Source organism: Pseudophryne corroboree, chromosome 5 (assembly GCF_028390025.1).
Source record: "Pseudophryne corroboree isolate aPseCor3 chromosome 5, aPseCor3.hap2, whole genome shotgun sequence".
Lineage (NCBI taxonomy): Eukaryota > Metazoa > Chordata > Amphibia > Anura > Myobatrachidae > Pseudophryne > Pseudophryne corroboree.
The window spans coordinates 734,463,424-734,488,833 of NC_086448.1; the positions used below are offsets into that span (position 1 = coordinate 734,463,424).

Consider the following 25,410-nt stretch of genomic DNA (forward strand, 5'->3'; position numbering starts at 1 on the left):
CCAGGAAGGAAGAGAGCACACAAATGGCTGAAAATAACTCGCAGTGCAGCTCACCTCCTGCTCTGACAGGCGGCTGTAACAAATGCCCTAATTAGTCCTTCTCAATCCTGTGCCCAGGTAAACAAAGCACAAAGGTAAAACCAACTTCTTCCTAATGTATGTACTGTAGGGCGAGTGACTGTGGTTTTACAGTATAGTATTTATTATTTCACAGAAGCCTAACGGTGAGTACACACTGATAGATATATCTGCAGATCAACCGATTGGCAGATATATCTATGGACGGATCGGGCAGTGTGCTGTGCATACACACTGCTCGATCCGTCAGGGACTGACGTCATGAACTGGACGGGCGTATACACACACCCGCCCAGTTCAGCCGTCAATCACCGCCGGCCACCGCAGCATGTGTATAGACGGCCGGCTGGTCGCCCGCACACACACAGCGGTGCGCCAATATATCGGTAGATATATTGGCCGTCGGCCCGACGGAGTTCACAGACATATCGCCCGTACACACTGGCCGACGGACCCGCGATATATCGGCCGTTCAATAGAACGGCTGATATATCGGCCAGTGTTACCCACCTTAAGTGATAAGTTGGTCTGTGTAACGCCGGCCCAGGCATCCTAGTCTAGTGATGGGGAGCCTTTGGCACTCCAGCTGTTGTTGAACTACACATCCCAGCATGCCCTGCTATAGTTTTGCTATTTGACCATGCTAAAACTGTAGCAGGGCATGCTGGGATGTGTAGTTTAACAACAGCTGGAGTGCCAAAGGATCCCCATCACTGTCACTGTAATTCAACCACAGGTTTCCTACATCTTCTTTAGGGTGTCACTGATAGATCTGTATATGTATACTCATTGGCTGTCTCCAAAGTCTTCTAGGTTTTTTAATAGCATCTATGCCTGCTGTACTCACTATGCGGCACTCACGAGAATTCTCATTTATGCCAATGAAACTGCAGCTCTGTGCAAGTGCGCTGAAGAGACATCAGCCAGACCGCTATGGTCAGAGAGAAGTACATATTTTCTGACGTCCTATCCGGGCAGCACTGGAGCAGAGTGAGCAGTTGCGCCACACCCAATATGGCGCAAAATGGATATTGCGATATGATTGGTTGCAGCAAAATCCTACTCATACTAGTAGTGGCTCTTGAAAAAATTCTAGTGAGTCTCACTGACCTACTTTATGCTGTATAGAGTGTGGCAGAGCTGTCACTGCACTAGACCTTGGAAGGTCAATATACCATAAATGAGTATTTCTTTCTCAGACTCCATGACAGCTCTTACATATGGGTTAAACCTTGTTCAGCTAAGTAGACAGGGAAAAGAGGACCCCCTGACATGGTCTTCTCTTCATCGTGATTTTCCTGTCTCTGTAAAAGAGCAAGGCAGTGCAGACGGGAGGCAGTCAATTGACTGCCGGACAGGATCCTGGTGGTCAATATACTGGCGCCGGAATCCCGACACCTTCTGCAATACCGGTGGATTCCCAACCGCCAACTGGTTTCCCCACTTGGGTGGTGGTCAACGCCACCACCCGAGGGGGAATAGAACTGGGCCTGAAGCGTGGCGAGCGCATGGGGAAAGCTGCACTCGCCGTCGGGATCCTGGTGTTGGTCTCCTGACCGCCGGGAGCTCATACTGATTCCGTGCAGACATACCTAGTCCTGGAAAGGATCTGGTGTTCCTTCATTTGGGATTTTTATAGGGAGGTTGGTATCTTTAAATGTGAAAATGCACCAGCTACTCCCCATGACCCACGAGGCTGATGACATAAGAACATGTAAGCACACGAAGAGTATGTAGCCTTAACCTACCTAACACGCACATCCATGCTAGGTAAGTCCAACCAAGGGGTGTGTGTTTAGCAGTTTATATAGTATTTATTTAGGTTTTTCATTTTCTATGCCCATTTTTAGTGCTCTAAATGAGAGTGCAGAGGGAAAGAAAACTGGCACGGAACATTATTACCATATCTGTGGGGTTTGATAAGGATTTATTGAATGATTATAAAGCAACATTATGCACTTTAACCCTAGGAAACAAATCCAAGTGCAGCCTCCAGAACAATACTAAGAAACAATCCATTGGATTATACGTTCTATCCATAAGAAGAACTGTAGAACAAGATGGACAAGGTCGCAGCTAGGCAGAAATCTGGATGAAACACAAGAGTTGTGATCGCATCGGTGGGCGTTTTTTTTACATTTCTGGGCGGCACTTCACATGCGATTTTTCGCAGTTGTAGTTTTGAGACAATTGCCATTTTAATCTCAATAGTGATCCATGCTAATTCTCCGCCAATGTTGCGTACAGCTTCCAGATTGTAATATCTATCTCTTTATATGAGGCCCATGTACTATTGTGCTGGTGCCGTAATATTTATCTCTAGCAAGGCATTTATTATCTGTGTTTAACATAATAATCTCTCCTATGTATGAAAAGTTTATGCAGGGACAGCAGCTGCCAGAACACACTGTCCCTGTGACATGCATGATGGCAGGGACAGTGTTTGCAGAGCATGGAGAGCGACAGAGGTAATCTTCTCTCCACAACTGATAACCTCCTCAGACTTCCGCCTCCAGGATATTAACTGTGCTGCTTGCTATCACCGCTCTCCACCTCTCTGCAGAGCTTCAGAAAAGCCGACAAAGCCTATTCCTTTACCAAAGCCTAACAGATCTCTTCCAGGCCAGTAATCAATGTCCACTGACTCACCTCGCTGTGTCACCCTTGTCCGTCCGCCCCCCCTATAGGTTGTAAGCTAACAGGATCAGGGAACTCTTGTACCCATTCTTTTCTGACTTATGCCATCATCTCCCCCTACTGACAGTGGCCTGCACCTGCCTCCATCTAGTATGAAACTGGTTACAGCCAGCAGGACTGTGTTTTTAAGACTGTATGTGTAACTGATGTTATCTAGCTTGCCCGTATTGTAATGCTTTGCACTTTAGCTCCAGTTATGGCTGCACTTTATCTGTACACGTATCCTGTTCTGTGCTCACCTGAACAGATCCTCCGCCAGTGACTGTTCTCTAGCTTGCTGCGTTTGCTCCTGCAGAAAAAGAACATTACATTTATCTATCACAATATCACATTTCTGTGATGAGCTGCCAGCTGGAACTAGCTAAAGATATTCCTGTAACAGACTGTGTTCCACCTAATTTCGTGGAGATGAACTTTAAGACATAATATCGCTGGAAGGCCTAGGCTATGCTAGACGTTCGGTAGATTACAATACATGGGGGGTCATTCCGAGTTGATTGTAGCTGTTCTAAATTTAGCACAGCTACGATCTTCTTCCCTGACATGCGGGGGGACGCCCAGCACAGGGCTAGCCCGCCCCGCATGTCAGTCCGGCCCCCCCTCGCAGAAGTGCAAAGGCATCGCACAGCGGCGATGCCTTTGCACTTCAAGAGTAGCTCCCGGCCAGCGCAGCTTTAGCGTGCTGGCTGGGAGCTACTCATCGCTCCCCGGCCCGCAGCGGCTGCGTGTGACGTCACGCAGCCGCTGCGGCCCGGCCCCCCGTTCGGTCCGGCCACGCCTGCGTTGGCCGGACCAAACCCACAAAACGGCGGCCGAATGCCGCCGTTCCGCCCCCTCTCGCCCAGCGATCACCTCTGCCTGTCAATCAGGCAGAGGAGATCGTGTCCCTGCTACGGCCTTTGGCCGTCTGGCATGCGCCGGCGCACTACGGCACATGCGTAGTAGGGACCCGTTCGCTCTTCTGCGTTAAACTGCAGTGAGCGAACGGGTCAAAATGACCCCCATTATTCAGTTGACACTATCACATCCTAGGTGTTGGCTCGTCTCTTCAGCATGTAAGGTATAAATGACATGCTATGCTCAGGCTGATCCTGCTGTTCAGTTAATCTGGTCACAATTATGGGATCTGGTTATTCGCAGAGTGGCCGGATCAGCATTCGGTATGGATAGGAAGAGGACTGCAGACACACAGCAATAGCACCCTCGTAACTTTATGTTTATGGGAATGCCCACTGTTCTTCTAAACAATCATGTCAATATTCTCATTAGGCATCATTATACGGGTTTTGATAATGCCTGATAATGCATGTACAGACAGCCATAGCTTGTGCTTAACAATTACATTTTTGCTTAATCTAAGCACTGAGGGGGTCATTCAGATCTGATCGCTGCTGTGCGTTTTCACACAGGGGGCGATCAGATCCGAACTGCACATGCGTATGCACCGCAATGCGCAGGCACGACGGACGGCTGCAATGGGGATTGCCGGTCAGCGACGGGATGGTGCAAAGGATCCATTTGCACGGGCGTTCGCAAGGAGATTGACAGGAAGAGGCTGTTTGTGGGTGGCAACTGACCGTTTTCAGGGAGTGTCTGGAAAAACGCAGGTGGGCTCTCCATTTTCATGGAGGGTGTGTGACGTAAATTCCGGTCCCAATCAGCCTGTTCTCATTGCACTGGAAGAGCAAGTCCTGGGCTGCGCAGACACTGCAGAAAATCAGTTTGTGCAGCTCTGCTACACATGCGATCGCACACCTGCACAGCGAAAACCCAGTCCCCCTGTAGGCGGCGACTATCTGATCGCAGGGAAGCAAAAAAAGCATCCCAGAGATCAGATCTGAATTACCGCCTGAGTTTGGTGTATAAATTTTACTATTTAAAGCTATATTTAAATAATAATAATAATGCTATTTAAAACAACATGATTGGACCCAGGGCTACCCTCAGAAATTGTGAGGCCTGGGGACTGACAAAATAGGCAGGGCCCCCTCACTAACCAGGCCCGTCCGCCACAAACTCTTACCTGAGGTGTTGGTGAGAACTTAGTGGTTTGATGTGGGACAGACAGCAGCCACTGCAACTATTGGTGGCCAAGAAACAAGTTTGGCCAGCCTCCATTCAGCTACTGAGAGCTTGCTGGCCAATCAGTGAGACCCTGCACAGCTGTAGACTGCAACTTGCTATATCACTGGATGGTCGTCAGTAGCCCCGCACTGCTCTGTGGCGTCGTCAGTATGATGGTAGTCTAAGTGCCAGTGCAGGCTGGGCGGGCCCCCTCTCTGTCTGGGCCCGGGACTACAGTTCCGGCAGTACGCCCCTGATGGCAGTCCTGATTGGACCTAAAATAACTGGTAGTATTAGTAGCTAACTAACATATGACCACTTTATTGTCTCCCCTTACCTCCATCTCCTGCCGCAACCACTGCTCTAACTCAGAATTTTTCTTCTTATCATGAGCAATCAAGTCAGAGCCTCCAATGATGTGGGGGAAGCTTCCCGCTCCTGGATACGCTATCTATATACACAGAGAATAATATTCAGACATATCGGTGTAATACTAATAGCAGATACAGTATGATGTGTTGGGTACAACAAAGGACTACTGATTTGTATTGTATTGTTGGTACAGTATGTGAATACACTGTGTACTTCCCATAACAATCAATGACTATTTCCAACTTGGGGACACCTCTTGGACAATTTCATCACAAAGAAAATGACACAACATACACACTATAATGTGAAGCTCTAGACTGAATAATATTGTGAAATCTCAGCATAGGAATATATTACCTTTCTGAACTTCTTAAAATTAGGTCCATTTCCACCGGTAGAGTTGGCAATGAGCTGACTGTTTCTAGCCGGTCGATTAACAACTAATGATCGAAACTCTAACATCAATACTTTGCTCGGATGTCCATCATCATCTTCGTCTTTTGGTTTGACAGTCATCTGTACAATGCAAGCATTGGATTGTATCATTAGAAGGCAGCATCAAATCTATACATCTTGACAGTCATCCATCTAAACAAGACACTTGAAAACAATCCGAGACATAACCCAACCAAGAGTTTTGTACATTTATGGACCATGGTAACTATAATTATTTATTAACATTTGCTAATATAGTGCTAGTATATTCCATTTGCGCTTTAAAAATGTCCCCTAACTTCCACCACTATGTTCAGACTAATGACTGACAGTGCATGCAGAGAAGTCTGTGCAGTTGCCGGAGAAATACAGAGGGGTGAACAGGAGAGGGAGGCCTGGGAGCAGAGTTGGTGCAGTTGCTCGTGATAACGTCAGATGGGGCCTAAAGAGAATACTTTAGCCAGGATCTTGGTAGGCTTGCCTGAGATTCATTTGAACAGGAACATAGTTTAATTTCCTTTATTAGTAATTTTTTGGGGCAGCCTTAGACTGTTTATTTTAGCATAGATGACGTATAGGACCTGATTCTGATTCACACGTAATGCACACGTCTCTGCATACACATTACGATCAGTATGCCAATGCTATTTTACAGCAGTATACTGGGCATCTTTGTGTATGTACCTTCCAATGGCTCAGTCTACAAACACAGGAGTCCTCACAATCCTATGCTGGGTGCAGGGAATATGGCATACACTGAATGCCAAGCAATTCTGGCAACATGTCCAGATGACAGTTCTCTCCCATGCATACTGTACACCCGGTTGCCACCAGAAACGGCTGAGATCCGTCCACATTTGGAGCTAAATGCAATTCTGAATAAGGACCGTAATGCACAAGGTTAGAGCCGGGAGTATATCTAGCATGCTTTGTGTAGCAGGTGCATTAGTGTACCAAATTCCACGCATGCAGGCAACAGGTAGACTTGTGGTTTATTGCAGCTCAACACATTCCATGATTTTCCCCCAACTAGACATTGTCTTTTTTTTTTCCTTTTGTGTTCATTAAACCAGACTGTGAGAGTGATGGTGGCTTGGGAAAACCAGACTGTGAGAGTGATGGTGGTTTGGGAAGACCAGACTGTGGGTGTGATGGTGGCTTGGGAAGACCAGGCTGTGAGTGTGATAGTGGCTTGGGAAGACCAGACTGTGAGTGTGATGGTGGCTTCGGAAGACCAGACTGTGAGTGTGATGGTGCCTGGGGAAGACCAGACTGCGAGTGTGATGGTGGCTTGGGAAGACCAGACTGTGGGTGTGACGGTGGCTTGGGAAGACCAGACTGAGTGTGATGGTGGTTTGGGAAGACCAGACTGTGAGTGTGATGGTGGCTTGGGAAGACCAGGCAGTGAGTGTGATGGTGGTTTGGGAAGACCAGACTGTGAGTGTGATGGTGGCTTGGGAAGACCAGGCAGTGAGTGTGATGGTGGTTTGGGAAGACCAGGCTGTGAGTGTGATGGTGGCTTGGGAAGACCAGGCTGTGAGTGTGATGGTGGTTTGGGAAGACCAGGCTGAGAGTGTGACGGTGGCTTGGGAAGACCAGGCTGTGAGTGTGATGGTGGCTTGGGAAGACCAGGCTGTGAGTGTGATGGTGGCTTGGGGAACGGTAAAAGGTGATTACCTTGGTACATTCGTATTGAGGCTCTGGTTCTTGTTCCATATCAGACTCAGGCTTTACTGTCTGAGCGCTCTGTGGACGCGGCTAAATTAGAAAAACACAAAATAAAGTCAAATACTTAAATGTGTAACTAGTGGCAACATGACAGGATTCCTTCAGAGATCACTGAGGAACACAGGCTAAAACACACATGGAATTATCAATTTCAGGAAACCAAAATCCACAACTTTAATTAAAAAGCATTAATCCTCTGACGCAATGAAATAACAATGGCTGGAATGTAAAGCTGTCACATGCTTCTCTCTCGCTGTTCATAAAGAGCTTATGAAAATGGATGCAGTCATGAAGTCAGGAGGTATTGGTATTGTATGTGAGGGGAAAGCCAAAATCGGAGTAACTGATGACTGGCCTTGTGATCTAAATAGCCTTTGGGTTGAAACAGATGCAATGTATAAATAAATATTACATAAAACAAAGAAATGACTTTAACTATTCTTCTTTTAAAGATTTTATGAAACCTTAGGTATATTAATATCCCCATAGTCTTCCCCACTATTCACCGTGCACTGCCTAATTGTAAAATGACAAAATGCGCCTAGCCCTTATGGAGGTGCCCAGCTGAAACAGCCTGCCCTCTGCCGTTCCTACCCGCAGGCTGCAGTGGGAAAAGGGGTGGATTAGTGCTCACGGTCCGTGAATAGATGCCATGTGCATGCATGCCGCAATCTATTCACAGTGCAGGGGAGAGAGCCTGGGGGCAGCACAGCATCTCTGAAAGTGCTGAACATGCCCCTAAGAGTGACAAACAGGAGGTATGTCAGAAGATAACATCCGCTCTTCAAGTGACCACGCCCCTTTCTAGGTGCGCACGCCTTGCCTATTGTTCACCCTAGAGTGAACACTATCCTCATATTATAAGAAAGGAGAATTTACTCTTGTTGGATCTGTGCGCGTTTTGCAGGCAAATCTGATTTTTTTTGCCCCGCGTATACGCCTGAGATGACAAAATACAACTTTGAGCAACTATGGGCGATTCAGAATCCTAGGCATCTCAGCCACATCTCCCGCTGAGTGGTTGTAACCGGGGCGATTGCCCGTAGGCCATGGGCATGTAGGCAGAATTGCAGGGCTGTGGGTAAGGAGAGATCTTGCTGGTGTAAGATGGATCTCTTGCACTTGGCATAGGGATGATAGTTAGGATGGCTACTTTTGCAAGCGGATGTATGAGGCAGTGCTTGGAGCCCCATAGACACAGCCAACTTTGAAAACCGGAAATCCATACTTATTCCTGAGCATGCAATGTGGCCGACTTGCATGCAACTCTGAATGCACCCTATTACGTGAGGACTGGCCAGTTTACCAGCAATAACTTTTATTCAGAAATAAAATATAATGGTATTCTACACATGTCATAATTTCTGAACAATTTAATGAAGGCGCTACGGGTAACAGATCAAATACATGAGAAGGTGTTAGTTCGGGATATGGGGTTTTTTATTATGGAAAAAGCTGTTTCCTATGGACATCCACTTTCCTGACAGGAAAACTCAAAGTATATGCCAAGAGCCATTTGGGTGGTTCAGGGCTCTACATGAAGAGAAAAGAGTGAAGGTGCGAGCATGCAAAGCATATGACACAATGTGCCTACTTTGAATCTACGGACTAGTTTTCATAGCAAGCGTATGGAGTTTGCATATCAAAATGGTGCAAACTTTTGTATGTTCTGATGGCAGAAACCGAATGTTCATAAATAAATGCTGGTTGGTGCACCATCGTTTCACACCCATGTGCAAGAATGAGAATTTAAGTATTAATGGAGGAGATTATTGCACGAAGAGTAAGGAGTGGGCACATTTGGGGGCACCTGATGGTTGAGTTGGCTGCAGGGGATTTGAAAATTTCTGAAAATTGACTTGTTTCTTTTTACATGTCCTGAGGTGATGGAAACTAGGCCTCGGCCTATACAGTGCATCCGGAAAGTATTCACAGCGCTTAACTTTTTTCACATTGTTATGTTACAGCCTTTTTCCAAAATGGAATAAATTCATTTTTCCCCTCAAAATTCTACACACAATACCCAATAATGACAACGTGAAAAAAAGTTTTGTTATTTTTGCAAATTTATTAAAAATAAAAAACTAAGAAATCACATGTACATAAGTATTCACAGCCTTTGCCATAAAGCTCAAAATTGAGCTCAGGTTCATCCTGTTTTCACTGATCATCCTTGAGATGTTCCTACAACTTAATTGGAGTCCACCTGTGGTAAATTCAGTTGATTGGACATGATTTGGAAAGGCAAACACCTGTCTATGTAAGGTCCCACACTTGACAGTGCATGTCTGAGCACGAACCAAGCATGAAGTCAAAGGAATTGTCTGTAGACAGACAGGATTGTCCCGAGGCACAAATCTGGGGAAGGGTACAGAAAAATATCTGCTGCTTTGAAGGTCCCAATGAGCACAGTGGCCCCTATCATCCGTAAATGGAAGAAGTTCGGAACCACCAAGACTCTTCCTAGAGCTGTCTGTCTGTCTGTCTAAACTGAGCGATCAGGGAGAAGGGCCCTAGTCAGGGAGGTGACCAAGAACCCGATGGTCACTCTGCCAGAGCTACAACATTCCTCTGTGGAGAGAGGAGAACCTTCCTGAAGCACAACCATCTATGCAGCAATCCACCAATCAGGCCTGTATGGTAGAGTGGCCAGACCGAAGCCACTCCTTAGTAAAAGCACAACGCAGCCCGCCTGGAGTTTGCCAAAATGCACCTGAAGGACTCTCAGACCATGAGAAATAATTTCTCTGGTCTGATGAGACAAAGATTGAACTCTTTGGCGTGAATGCCAGGCATCATGTTTGGAGGAAACCAGGCCACTACCATCCCTACAGTGAAGCATGGTGGTGGCAGCATCATGCTGTGAGTATTTTTCAGGATAGAGGGAAAGATGAATGCAGCAATGTACATAGACATCCTGGATGAAAACTTGCTCCAGAGCGCTCTCAGACTGGGGCGACGGTTCATCTTTCAGCAGGACAACGACCCTAAGCACACAGGCAAGATATCAAAGGAGTGGCTTCAGGACAACTCTGTGAATGTCCTTGAGTGGCCCAGAGACCAGACTTGAATCCGATTGAACATCACTGGAGAAATCTAAAAATGGCTGTGCACCAACGCTTCACATTCAACCTGATGGAGCTTGAGAGGTGCTGCAAAGATGAATGGGTGAAACTGCCCAAAGATAGGGGTGCCAAGCTTGTGGCATCATATTCAAAAAGACTTGAGGCTGTAATTGCTGCCAAAGGTGCATCAACAAAGTATTCAGCAAAGGCTGTGAATACTTATGTACATGTGATCTCTTAGTTTTTTATTTTTAAGAAATTTGCATTTCATGTTGTCATTATGGGGCACTGTGTGTAGATTTTTGAGGGAAAAATATTTTATTCCATTTTGGAATAAGGCTGTAACATAACAAAATGTGGAAAAAGTGAAGCGCTGTGAAGACTTTTCAGATACACTGTATTATCAGTGTCATGCCTTTTTCACCTTTCAAGCGTGCTTCATGCAGGAAAGTGCATTTCTTCTTCTGAAATAACACTCAAAAACAGCGACATGGCGGCAGAATGTACTAAGCATTTCTTTCCATCCATTTTACCCTAGTGGCCACATTCCATAAGACACCGGTAAGTGTGTTCCATGTCAGAGACATATACTGGCTGATAATAATAGGATGAACTGAGATTAATAGCAAGAGCATGTGAATATCAAACGTATTTTTTCACATAGATGTACTTACATATACATACGTGAGTACTTTATATAGGGGGGGATGTAAGAAGAGGTGGTAAACGTCAAAAGTGCTATATTCAGCACTATTTGACACTTACAAGGAGCCTCAGTATGTATGAAAGTAGATAACAGAGAGGATAATCACTTTTCGCTACGGTATCTGCAAACATTATTATCCTTTGTTTATATGGCGCCACAAGGGTTCCACAGCGCCTAACAAAGTACATAAACACATGAGCACACAGGAAAACAGTGTATTAAATTACAAGACAAAGCAAAAGTAGTAAATGGTTTATAAACATTGCTGCATCAGTGGTCATAGCATTCAAATAAGCAGCATGAAGGCAGAAAGCGATGGTTAGGTGCTCTTGAAGGGAGCATGGAGTAGATGAAAAGTATTAGTAGGGAAGTCAAAGCACATGAGGGAAGAGGGCCCTACTCGTGAGAGCTTACATTCTAAAGGGGAGTGGCAGACAGATGGGGTTGACCATGACCAAGGGAGAGAGGGTCAGACAAAGATTTCTGGGTTTGGTGCAGAAGTGGGCCTTGGGAGCCTGTTTGAAGTTTTATAGAGAGGTGGGCAGTCCTATAAGGAGACCGGATTAGGAGGAAGTAACCAGTTGGCAGGAGAGGTGGGATTCATTTGAAGAGCGAAGAATGCGGTCTTGAGTGTGAAGGGAGATGTGGTCAGAGGTGTAAAATGTACATGAATGGGTAAGGGCTTTCTAAGTGAGTGTGAGAAGCTTGAATTGGGCTCTGAAGGGGAATGTGAGCCAACGTAGGACTTGTAGGAGAGGAGAGGCAGATGGAGTATATTTGGAGAGGAAGATGAGGACAGTAGCATGGAGGACAGATAGGAGTGGAGAGAGGCAGACATACATTAAACCAGAAACTAATGACATGTGGATACAGTGAATGCCGTGCTGGATTGCAGGATAACACAACTGTAGTCCAGATTCCTGTTTATCACAGTGAGTCAGCCATGGCTGACAGGTGCCACTGTATTTAGAATACCGGGGCACGTCCCAGGGGAGTATTACCCTTATCATACAAGCACAGCACCTGTCATCCTGTCCTAGATCCCTGCAATGAAGAAGAGCCAGGATGCTGCGGGAAATAGCAGAAAATAAAGGTGGACAATCATTGATCTCTACTTTCACAAACTTTATGATTTTATTTTCCGAAATAACCTTCATGTGTCTAGTGTCTGCTCTCTCTATTCTTTTCCTTTGTAAAACAAAGACAGACTTTGCAGACAGGAAAATGAGGGCACAGAAAAAACACTACGCAAACACGAAACAAACAACATTGCAACAAACAGAAGCTACGCAGACATCTGCTAAGTGCTGGGCATCCGTTTATTTTGGCAATTATGCTATGACAGTTTTACACTGCGGCATATTGGTTTTATATTGTCAGCATTCCCTATTTCTCTAACGTCCTAGTGGATGCTGGGGACTCCGAAAGGACCATGGGGAATAGCGGCTCCGCAGGAGACTGGGCACAAAGTAAAAGCTTTAGGACTAGCTGGTGTGCACTGGCTCCTCCCCCTATGACCCTCCTCCAAGCCTCAGTTAAGATTTTGTGCCCGAACGAGAAGGGTGCAATCTAGGTGGCTCTCCTGAGCTGCTTAGAGTAAAAGTTTAAATAGTTTTTTTTATTTTCAGTGAGACCTGCTGGCAACAGGCTCACTGCATCGAGGGACTAAGGGGAGAAGAAGCGAACTCACCTGCGTGCAGAGTGGATTGGGCTTCTTAGGCTACTGGACATTAGCTCCAGAGGGACGATCACAGGCCCAGCCATGGATGGGTCCCGGAGCCGCGCCGCCGGCCCCCTTACAGAGCCAGAAGAGTGAAGAGGTCCGGAAAATCGGCGGCAGAAGACGTCCTGTCTTCAATAAGGTAGCGCACAGCACCGCAGCTGTGCGCCATTGCTCTCAGCACACTTCACACTCCGGTCACTGAGGGTGCAGGGCGCTGGGGGGGGGGCGCCCTGGGACGCAATGAAAATACCTTAAATGGCTAAAAATACATCACATATAGCTCCTTGGCTATATGGATGTATTTAACCCCTGCCAGTTTTCCACAAAAAAGCGGGAGAAAGCCTGCCGAAAACGGGGCGGAGCCTATCTCCTCAGCACACAAGCCATTTTTTCCTCACAGCTTCGTTGGAGGAAGGCTCCCTGACTCTCCCCTGCAGTCCTGCACTACAGAAACAGGGTAAAACAAGAGAGGGGGGGCACTAAATTGGCATATTAATATATACAGCAGCTATATTAGGGAAAAACACTTATATAAGGTTATCCCTGTATATATATATAGCGCTCTGGTGTGTGCTGGCAAACTCTCCCTCTGTCTCCCCAAAGGGCTAGTGGGGTCCTGTCCTCTATCAGAGCATTCCCTGTGTGTGTGCTGTGTGTCGGTACGCTGTGTCGACATGTATGAGGAGGAAAATGGTGTGGAGGCGGAGCAAATTGCCTGTGTTAGTGATGTCACCCCCTAGGGAGTCAACACCTGACTGGATGGTCTTATGGAAAGAATTACGTGATAGTGTCGGCACTTTACAAAAGACTGTTGACGACATGAGACAGCCGGCAAATCAGTTAATACCTGTACAGGCGTCTCAAACACCGTCAGGGGCTATAAAACGCCCGTTACCTCAGGTCGATACAGACACTGACACGGACACTGACTCCAGTGTCGACGGTGAGGAAACAAACGTATTTTCCAGTAGGGCCACACGTTACATGATCACGGCAATGAAGGAGGTTTTGAACATTTCTGATACTACAAGTACCACAAAAAAGGGTATTATGTGGGGTGTGAAAAAACTACCCGTAGTTTTTCCTGAATCAGATGAATTAAATGAAGCGTGGGTTTCCCCCGATAAAAAACTGCTAATTTCTAAAAAATTATTGGCATTATACCCTTTCCCGCCAGAGGTTAGGGCGCGTTGGGAAACACCCCCTAGCGTAGATAAGGCGCTCACACGCTTATCAAAACAAGTGGCGTTACCGTCTCCTGATACGGCCGCCCTCAAGGAACCAGCTGATAGGAAGCTGGAAAATATCCTTAAAAGTATATGCACACATACTGGTATTATACTGCGACCAGCAATCGCCTCAGCCTGGATGTACAGTGCTGGGGTGGCTTGGTCGGATTCCCTGACTGAAAATATTGATACCCTGGACAGGGACAATATATTCTGGACTATAGAGCATTTAAAGGATGCATTTCTATATATGCGAGATGCACAGAGGGATATTTGCACTCTGGCATCAAGAGTAAGTGCGATGTCCATTTCTGCCAGAAGAGGATTATGGACGCGACAGTGGTCAGGGGATGCGGATTCCAAACGGCATATGGAAGTATTGCCGTATAAAGGGGAGGAGTTATTTGGGGTCGGTCTATCGGACCTGGTGGCCACGGCAACGGCTGGAAAATCCACCTTTTTACCCCAAGTCACCTCGCAGCAGAAAAAGATACCGTCTTTTCAGGCTCAGTCCTTTCGTCCCCATAAGGGCAAGCGGGCAAAAGGCCACTCATATCTGCCCCGGGGCAGAGGAAGGGGAAAAAGACTGCAGCAAACAGCCTCTTCCCACGAACAGAAGCCCTCCCCCGCTTCTGCCAAGTCCTCAGCATGACGCTGGGGCCTTACAAGCGGACTCAGGCACGGTGGGGGCCCGTCTCAAGAATTTCAGCGCGCAGTGGGCTCACTCGCAAGTGGACCCCTGGATCCTGCAGGTAGTATCTCAGGGGTACAAATTGGAATTCGAGACGTCTCCCCCTCGCCGGTTCCTGAAGTCTGCTTTACCAACGTCTCCCCCCGACAGGGAGGCGGTATTGGAAGCCATTCACAAGCTGTATTCCCAGCAGGTGATAATCAAGGTACCCCTCCTACAACAGGGAAAGGGGTATTATTCCACGCTGTTTGTGGTACCGAAGCCGGACGGCTCGGTGAGACCCATTTTAAATCTGAAATCCTTGAACACTTACATAAAAAGGTTCAAGTTCAAGATGGAGTTACTCAGAGCAGTGATAGCGAACCTGGAAGAAGGGGACTATATGGTGTCTCTGGACATCAAGGATGCTTACCTCCATGTCCCAATTTGCCCTTCTCAGCAAGGGTACCTCAGGTTTGTGGTACGGAACTGTCACTATCAGTTTCAGACGCTGCCGTTTGGATTATCCACGGCACCCCGGGTCTTTACCAAGGTAATGGCCGAAATGATGATTCTTCTTCGAAGAAAAGGCGTCTTAATTATCCCTTACTTGGACGATCTCCTGATAAGGGCAAGGTCCAGAGAACAGTTAGAGGTTGGAGTAGCACTATCTCAAGTAGTACTACGACAGCACGGATGGATTCTAAATATTCCAAAATCGCAGCTGATTCCGACGACACGTCTGCTGTCCCTAGGGATGATTCTGGACACAGTACAGAAAAAGGTGTTTCTCCCGGAAGAGAAAGCCAGGGAGTTATCCGACCTAGTCAGGAACCTCCTAAGACCAGGCCAAGTGTCAGTACATCAATGCACAAGGGTCCTGGGAAAGATGGTGGCTTCTTACGAAGCGATTCCATTCGGCAGATTCCACGCAAGAACTTTTCAGTGGGATCTGCTGGACAAATGGTCCGGATCGCATCTTCAAATGCATCAGCGGATAACCCTGTCTCCAAGGACAAGGGTGTCTCTCCTGTGGTGGTTACAGAGTGCTCATCTCCTAGAGGGCCGCAGATTCGGCATTCAGGATTGGGTCCTGGTGACCACGGATGCCAGCCTGAGAGGCTGGGGAGCACTCACACAGGGAAGAAATTTCCAGGGCTTGTGGTCAAGCATGGAAACGTCACTTCACATAAATATCCTGGAACTAAGGGCCATTTACAATGCCCTAAGTCAGGCAAGACCTCTGCTTCAGGGTCAGCCGGTGTTGATCCAGTCGGACAACATCACGGCAGTCGCCCACGTAAACAGACAGGGCGGCACAAGAAGCAGGAGGGCAATGATGGAAGTGGCAAGGATTCTTCGCTGGGCGGAGAATCATGTGATAGCACTGTCAGCAGTGTTCATTCCGGGAGTGGACAACTGGGAAGCAGACTTCCTCAGCAGACACGATCTTCACCCGGGGGAGTGGGGACTTCACCCAGAAGTCTTCCACATGATTGTGAACCGTTGGGAAAAACCAAAGGTGGACATGATGGCGTCCCGCCTCAACAAAAAACTGGACAGATATTGCGCCAGGTCAAGGGACCCTCAGGCAATAGCTGTGGACGCTCTGGTAACACCGTGGGTGTACCAGTCAGTGTATGTGTTCCCTCCTCTTCCTCTCATACCAAAAGTACTGAGAATCATAAGAAGGAGAGGAGTGAAGACTATACTCGTGGCTCCGGATTGGCCAAGAAGGACTTGGTACCCGGAAATTCAAGAGATGCTCACGGAAGTCCCGTGGCCTCTACCTCTAAGAAAGGACCTGCTCCAGCAGGGACCATGTCTGTTCCAAGACTTACCGCGGCTGCGTTTGACGGCATGGCGGTTGAACGCCGGATCCTGAAGGAAAAAGGCATTCCGGATGAAGTCATCCCTACCCTGATCAAAGCCAGGAAGGATGTAACCATACAACATTATCACCGTATTTGGCGTAAATATGTTGCGTGGTGCGAGGCCAGGAAGGCCCCTACAGAGGAATTTCAACTGGGTCGTTTCCTGCATTTCCTGCAAACAGGACTGTCTATGGGCCTCAAATTAGGGTCCATTAAGGTTCAAATTTCGGCCCTGTCAATATTCTTCCAAAAAGAACTGGCTTCTGTTCCTGAAGTTCAGACGTTTGTCAAGGGAGTACTGCATATACAGCCTCCTTTTGTGCCTCCAGTGGCACCTTGGGATCTCAATGTAGTTTTGGGATTCCTAAAATCACATTGGTTTGAACCACTCACCACTGTGGACTTAAAATATCTCACATGGAAAGTGGTAATGCTGCTAGCCCTGGCTTCAGCCAGGCGTGTCTCAGAATTGGCGGCTTTATCCTATAAAAGCCCTTACCTAATTTTTCATACGGACAGGGCAGAATTGAGGACTCGTCCTCAATTTCTTCCTAAGGTGGTTTCAGCATTTCACTTAAACCAGCCTATTGTGGTGCCTGCGGCTACTAGGGACTTGGAGGATTCCAAGTTGCTGGACGTAGTCAGGGCCCTGAAAATATATGTTTCCAGGACGGCTGGAGTCAGAAAATCTGATTCGCTGTTTATCCTGTATGCACCCAACAAGCTGGGTGCTCCTGCTTCTAAGCAGACGATTGCTCGTTGGATTTGTAGTACAATTCAGCTTGCACATTCTGTGGCAGGCCTGCCACAGCCAAAATCTGTAAAAGCCCATTCCACACGGAAAGTGGGCTCATCTTGGGCGGCTGCCCGAGGGGTCTCGGCTTTACAACTTTGCCGAGCAGCTACTTGGTCAGGGGCAAACACGTTTGCTAAATTCTACAAATTTGATACCCTGGCTGAGGAGGACCTGGAGTTCTCTCATTCGGTGCTGCAGAGTCATCCGCACTCTCCCGCCCGTTTGGGAGCTTTGGTATAATCCCCATGGTCCTTTCGGAGTCCCCAGCATCCACTAGGATGTTAGAGAAAATAAGAATTTACTTACCGATAATTCTATTTCTCATAGTCCGTAGTGGATGCTGGGCGCCCATCCCAAGTGCGGATTGTCTGCAATACTTGTACATAGTTATTGTTACAAAAATCGGGTTATTGTTGTTGTGAGCCATCTTTTCAGAGGCTCCGCTGTTATCATACTGTTAACTGGGTTCAGATCACAAGTTGTACGGTGTGATTGGTGTGGCTGGTATGAGTCTTACCTGGGATTCAAAATCCTTCCTTATTGTGTACGCTCGTCCGGGCACAGTATCCTAACTGAGGCTTGGAGGAGGGTCATAGGGGGAGGAGCCAGTGCACACCAGGTAGTCCTAAAGCTTTTACTTTGTGCCCAGTCTCCTGCGGAGCCGCTATTCCCCATGGTCCTTTCGGAGTCCCCAGCATCCACTACGGACTATGAGAAATAGAATTATCGGTAAGTAAATTCTTATTTTCTATGTAGCAGTATGATGTTATAGAAGATGGTAAGTAGTAGCTTCTGTAAGTACAATTATGAAGAAATCAGGTGATTACACGAGAATTATATCAGTAACCCCCCTTGCACAGCGAGGACTATTCTTAAGGGGGTACACATGGAGAGATCCGTGTTTAAAATCTAAGCAATCTGACTAGATTGCTTAGATTTTAAGCACGGATCTGCCGTGTGTATGCCCCCCAGCGATAGTGATACGCGGCCCCGCACATCGCTATCACCGGCGCTAGATTGAGCCTGCATGCAGGCTCAATCTAGCGGGTCGATCACTTCAGCGCTGTGTGAAGTGAGCGGCCCCCGTTGTCGTTCCCCTCGCTCAGAACATCGCGCTGTGCAGAGCGGGGGGAGAGAGGTGTGCTGAGCGGTCTGTGTTAAGATCGCTCAGCACACATCTCTCCCGTCAGTACTGGGCTTTAGTTTTCTACACATAAGGTCACATATCTAATTAAGCACAATCCCTTAGGCAGCAAAATAATGTCTTACAGGAACAGCTACCAATCATATACTCGTCTCACCTACACATATCCTTTTAACTCACTCATTGTGGATACTAATGCCACTTCTACAACGTGACCTGGGCACTTCAATACATTCCTGTAGATTCATTACTGCATTCTTTTATATTTTGATCTCTGCAGTATATAAACGGGTCAGAATGACCTGAAAATCTGGAAGCAATACTGAGTGATGTTTATATATTAACAATAATGGTCGAGTACAATGAAGCCACTGAAGACTCATCTGGGTGTGCGTGTGTGTCCATTTCACCTTAATACATAGCTTAAAGGAAAAATAAATATTTATTTATAAATAGTTAGGAACCAAAGGGTTATTTACATCTAGCAGGGGCAAAAACAGGATTTCCAGTGGGAGGCTTACAAATACATTCCACACACTCCCCTCTGCGGAACATCTGAGCAAGTCAGGAGTCTGGGGAAGTTGTAGACAGCGGCGGCTGCAGCCCCTGGCGGAACCCAGGACTCGGCATTAGGATTCACTCAACTAAGCCAGCCCCCAGACGCCTGTGAAACTAGCCAATGAGGGCTTAGAAGGAGAGTGAATCCAAATGCTGACTGGTAACTGATGCCGGATACACTGCCAGCACATATATTACATACATCTTCACATTTGCATTTATATGTGCTTAGCGCCCCCCGCCCCCCCCAACACTAGGTAGTCGGAGCCGCAGTCCAGGGCTGCAGCCGCCGCTGGTGGTAGACGAATCTAGCACCGGCCCTAGACGTATATGTAAACATTGGTCTTTTTATACACAGACTATATAGATGGTCTATACAATAGTATAGGCCAGTGGTACTCAAACTCGGTCCTCAGGACCCCACACAGTGCATGTTTTGCAGGTAACCCAGCAGGTGCACAGGTGTATTAATTACTCACTGACACATTTTAAAAGGTCCACAGGTGGAGCTAATTATTTCACTTGCGATTCTGTGAGGTGATCTGCAAAACATGTACCGTGTGGGGTCCTGAGGACCGAGTTTGAGAACCTGTGGTATAGGCTATATCAAACCTATTTAATATAAATAACATAAGTGGTAAGAAAAAGGGTAAACATCCCATAATATATAAATACACATACATAATAGAACCTTTTGGAGACACAACTGCACATTATAAGCATACTCTTGCCCACCTCATGGTAAGGCCCCTGTCTATCCTTCCTGGCGGCTACTTCTGGCCCAGTGCACTGATTGAGCTCTCAGATCCACACACACAGCAAACTTGGTAGAAGAAGTTGCACCGCTCTGTCCCTTCAACTGTAGGTTGTTGCAGCAGCTGTGGTAATTGCATTTTATACTGTTGCTATTGTAGTTAGAATTTGAGCAGCTGGCCAAGAGGTGGAGGGTTTCCGGGCAACTGGAAACCCCCCCTGCATTTCCCAATGTCTAGAGTGACTTACTGGCTATTAAAGTGAACCTAGCAGCTTTGAAAAAAATCTAACATAATCAAGAGAGTCTAGGTAAAAGTCTAATTGCATGTTTTTATTTACACACTCATATGGAACCCCCTTTCTTTGCCTTATTAAGCACTATAATAAGCAAATGCAGGTGTGGCCTTTACTATGGTCTAAAAAACCTGTGATATGAAACGCAAAAAAAGGTTCTGAAATCTGGGCAGAAATCATAAAGTATAATTAGCCAGATTAAGTTTCTCAACGGCACAATGAGCATGCTTCTGATATATTTACATGCAGATATGTAAAAGGGTGAAGAGTGGGGAAGCTACGTAAATGCCACGCAAACAACAAATTATATCCCGCCGACTAAGAGATGTCTTCATTGTTCTGCTGATGTGCGTGCGAGGTAGTCATTAGTTACATACTCTGTTATAGTGTATGCTGTGGGGTCTATTCAACTGATGTCGGATCCTTTCTTATGGAAAGGATCCGACATTTCAGTATTCAATTTGCGGCCAAATCCGGCATGTTTTGGGAGTTCCCGACAATACCAATCCGACTTTTTTTAAAGCCGGATTGACATTGTCGGAAAGGGGATAAAACCTGTCTGATTTGGCCGCAAATCCGTCAAAACGCGTAGATCCGCGGCAATCCGTCGATCCACATGTTTTCTGACAAGTCCGAATTTCAGACTTGTCGGATAAAGGGCAGTTTGATTGAATAGGTCGAATCTGGATTCGACCTTAAATTGTCGGAAACAGCGGTTATTCCGACTTGAATTGAATAGACCCCTATTGCTCAATGCTCTTTGATTTCAAAATAATTTCCACAGTAAAGCATTTAAACTATGGGTATTTGGGGCAAACCCATTGCCAACAACATTGGGGTTTTCAACATTGGTTGCGGCATTTCTACCAATTGAAATGCAGGCTACTAATAGGTCACATGATTGGCAAGTGCCCAGCCACATAAACAATACATGAAAGCTGGCCAGATAACAACACTGAATAGACAGTTTGTAAGTGGATACAGAAATGAAAAACAGTATTAAAGCAATCTAGCTCTCTGAGGGCTCTGCTCATACTTTTGGAACCAGTGCTTTTCATCGGGGAAGTACTTTAATCATTCTATTCTTGTGCGGATGTGTGTGACTGATAGAATGTGACAATCACACAAAGGCTGACCCACACAGTCAGCAAGTATGAAAACACTTTGATAGCACAGCATCTGATACTGCACAGAATAATTCACATGACACAAATGCATTTTTTTCCTTATTCTAAGCAAATTATGTACCAACAGCTTAAAACGGACCTGTCACATTGAATTAGCAGTTTCCGCTTAAAGAAAAAAAAAAAAAGATCTATAACTTATGCAAACCATTCACTGCTGAAAGGTTTAATTCGCTGATCTTCTCCCTCACTCATCCCCTCTTTCTAATAAACCCGACAGCTGCCTGTTGGTTTGTTTGTGAAGTTGAGGGGTATGAAGTATTCAACAAGAATTCTAGTAGTTTAAAAAGTTATGACATGTAGGTTTGGGGAGGGAAATGAGGACAGGTCTTCGTCAATGGGGCATTTCAGGACTAACTGTTTTTCATTAAGTCACAAGGGAAAGTTGTGACTTGTGATGTTAATTCAGCCCTAGGTAAATCAAAGATCAGTTATAATCATACAGTAATATGTTAGCAATCATCAATTGTAAAATGTAAACAATATAGCCTGTGGCTAGTAAGCAGGTGAGCTCTGCAAGATACACCACATGGCCAAAGTACTATGTGGACACCCGATCATCAAACGCATATGTATTTGTTGACCATCTCATTCCAAAATGTGGAGTTGGTCCCTCTCTTGCTGATTTAACAAACTCCACTCTTTTGGCTTTTTGGAGAGTGGCTGTGGAGGAGGTATGCAACCATTCAGCCACAATAGACTTAGGAGGTCAGAGATAAATGCTGAGTCACGTTCAGTGTTCAAATTCATCCCAGAGGTATTCAATGGGGTTGAGGTCAGGACTGTAGACCAGTCAAGTTTATACACACAAAACCAATCATTGATGGGCCTCGCTCTGTGCAAAGGGGCATTGTCATGCTAAGACCGGAACAGGCCCTACCCCAAACTGTTGGCGCAAAGTAGGCCGCACACAATTACCAGAATGTCTTTGTATGCTGTAGCATCCTTCCCTGGAACTAAGAGACCCATGAAAAATAGCCCCAAACCATTATTCCTCCTTCACCACCATGTATGCTTTCAAACAGGAAGCATTTACTTGGCATCCTCCAAAACCAGATGAGTCTGTGGCACTGCCAGGTGGCGAAGCAAGAGAACATATCTACTGGTCAAGTGCGATTGACTCCACTCCTGCAGTCATCTGTACTGCGCATGGTGATGCTGCTCAGCCACGGAAAACCAATCACCACAGTTCTTCTGCAGATGTTGCTTCTACAGGCAGTAGCTTAGAATTTGTTAATGAGCACTGCAACCAAGGTCCTGTTCTGTAAAGCTTGTGTGGCCGAATGCTTGGCGTCTCAATTGTTGTTGCTCCTAGATGTTCCACTGTACAATAGCAGCACTGGCTTGTTGGGAAAGTGGCATCTTATGACAATGCCATGTACAAAGTTCACAGAGCTCATCCTATTCTACTGCTGTTTATCCTATGGAGACTGCATGGCTGCATGACTGATTGTATGCACTGTTTAGCAATGGTGTGGCAGGAATAGCCAAACGCTAATCAGAGTGGGTGTCCACATACGTTTGGACATGTAGTGAATTTCCACTGCACAGCAAGAACAGATCACGTTTAAAATGCAAAGCAGGCCATTTATTATAGTCTGAAAAAAAATGTTATTAACCGAAACAAAAGTAAAATACAATAATTCAATAAAGATGCTCAATAAAAACAGAAATAAGAAAAAATGTTTATACAGGCTAGATATACAATATAGTGCATGACATGCTGGGTTCTGTGTGTTAATCCAGTGTCTGTGTTAAAACTTGATGCATAAGTACATTCCTTCTGGTGCATCAGAGGTTTGAAAAAGTGGAGTGATCTTACCCGGTGGATGTAGGTGGAGCCACTGGTGGTATGGAAGCAGAGTACTGTCCGGAATACACTCCGCTGGGCTCCAAAGCATTCAACCGGAAAGTTCCTCCTTCGTGTTCTTGGCCACTGCAATCTTCCAACGCATTTCAAGCCTGTATGGCTCTAAGGAGGAACTTTCCAATTGAATGTTTTGGAGCCCAGCGGGGTGTATTCCGGACAGTATGGCTCTAAGGAGGAACTTTTCAATTGAATGTTTTGGAGCCCAGCGGGGTGTATTCCGGACAGTATGGCTCTAAGGAGGAACTTTCCAATTGAATGTTTTGGAGCCCAGCGGGGTGTATTCCGGACAGTATGGCTCTAAGGAGGAACTTTCCAATTGAATGTTTTGGAGCCCAGCGGGGTGTATTCCGGACAGTACTCTGCTTCTATACCACCAGTGGCTCCACCTACATCCACCGGGTAAGAGCACTCCACTTTTTCATACCTCTGATGCATGTGGCTCTGTCCAAGGTAATTAGCCACCCTCCATAAATGCAGAATGGACGATGGGGGTCATTCAGAGTTGATCACTCGCTAGCTACTTTTAGCAGCCGTGCAAACGCATTGTCGCCGCCCACCGGGGGGTGTATTTTCACTTTGCAGAAGTACAAACGCTTGTGCAGCAGAGCGGCTGCAAAATCATTTTGTGCAAAATAAGACCAGCCCTGTAGTTACTCGTGTGCGTTGATTCTAACGACGGAGGGACGGCTTTTGACGTCACGCACCCGCCCAGCCACGCCTGCATTTTTCTAAGCACTCCCTAAAAACTGTCGGTTGCCACCCAGAAACCTCCACTTCATGTCATTCCTGAGTTCTGCCGTGCGACTGAAAACTTCGCTAGAACCTGTGCAAAACAACAAAGGACTTTGTACCGTACATCGCGCGTGCGCATTGCGGTGCATACGCAGAAATGCCGATTTTTAGTCTGAACGCTGCGTTGCGAACAACGGCAGCTAGTGATCAACTCGGAATGATCACCGATGTGCGGTCTTCGAAAGGTTAGTTGATGGGGACATACCAGAATTCAGTTCTCAGTTACTGCGGTGAAAGGGTTTGACAAAGTAATCCTTTTCCTTTCTTACAAGCAGCATTAATGTTTAAACACTTTTGAATAGTCTTAGGCAATTGCTCTAATGAGTATATTAATCATGTCTCACCAGAGCACACTCCTCTAATTCCTCCAATTCTTTCTACTTACTTTATATGCATAAATCTTCCTAGATGAAGAGGTGAAAGACTGGAATATAACATTGCAAACTCTACTAGAAGCTACTTGATACTGTAGGTTTCCATTAAATCTTTAAATAGACTGGACCCTAAAACACCTATTGTGTGGTTAGCACAAGGGAATTGCTGCTTCCTCCCTATCCATCTCATACTTACCCCCTGTTCTAGGTTCTGTTCTCCGGGTGCTGTGACCTGTTGCAATGACAGGTGTCTATGGCACGCAAATTCGATTACGATCACTCTTAAATTTACGTATATATATATATATATATATATATATATATACACACACACACACACACACACACACACACACACACACACACACACACACACACTGTGGGGCAAAAAGTATTTTGACAGCCATGGATTGTGCAAGTTGAGCCACTTAAAAAGATGAGAGAGGTCTGTAATTTCCATCATAGGTACACTTCAACTGAGGGAGACAGAATCTAAAAAAATAAAAAACTAGGAAATCACATTGTATGATTTTTAAACAATTTATTTGCATATTCTTGCGGAAAATATATATTTGGACAATCAAAAAGTTTAACTCAATACTTTGTAATATAACCTCGGTTGGCAATTAAGGAGGTCAAACGTTTCCTGTAGTTCTTGACCAGGTTTGCACACATTGTAGCAGGTATTTTGGCCCACTCTTCCATGCAGATCTTCTCTAGATCTTTTCTATTGGGTTGAGGTCTGGAGACTGGCTAGGCCACTCCAGGACCTTGAAATGCTTCTTACGAAAGCCACTCCTTAGTTGCCCGGGCATTGTGTTTGGGGTCATTGTCATGCTGGAAGACCCAGCCACGTTCCATCTTCAATGCTCTCACTGAGGGAATGAGGGTTTTGCCCAAAATCTCAAGATACATGGCCCCATTCATCCTCTCCTTAATACGGATCAGTCGTCCTGTCCCCTTTGCAGAAAAGCAGCCAAAAAACCATGATGTTTCCACCCCCA

The 25,410-nt window shown here is 46.1% G+C and overlaps 1 protein-coding gene across 1 annotated transcript in view; it reads right to left on the reverse strand.

The window, feature by feature from the left end:
- The window catches only part of NBN (nibrin), a 161,520-nt gene that overhangs the window by 7,719 nt on the left and 128,391 nt on the right, over positions 1 to 25,410 (reverse strand). The window contains exons 12-15 of the mRNA XM_063924075.1: positions 7,324 to 7,404; positions 5,569 to 5,727; positions 5,177 to 5,290; positions 3,015 to 3,064 (exon numbers count right to left, since the gene is read on the reverse strand). Coding sequence (XP_063780145.1) covers positions 3,015 to 3,064; positions 5,177 to 5,290; positions 5,569 to 5,727; positions 7,324 to 7,404 — 404 coding nt within the window. The remainder of the gene's footprint in view (positions 1 to 3,014; positions 3,065 to 5,176; positions 5,291 to 5,568; positions 5,728 to 7,323; positions 7,405 to 25,410) is intronic.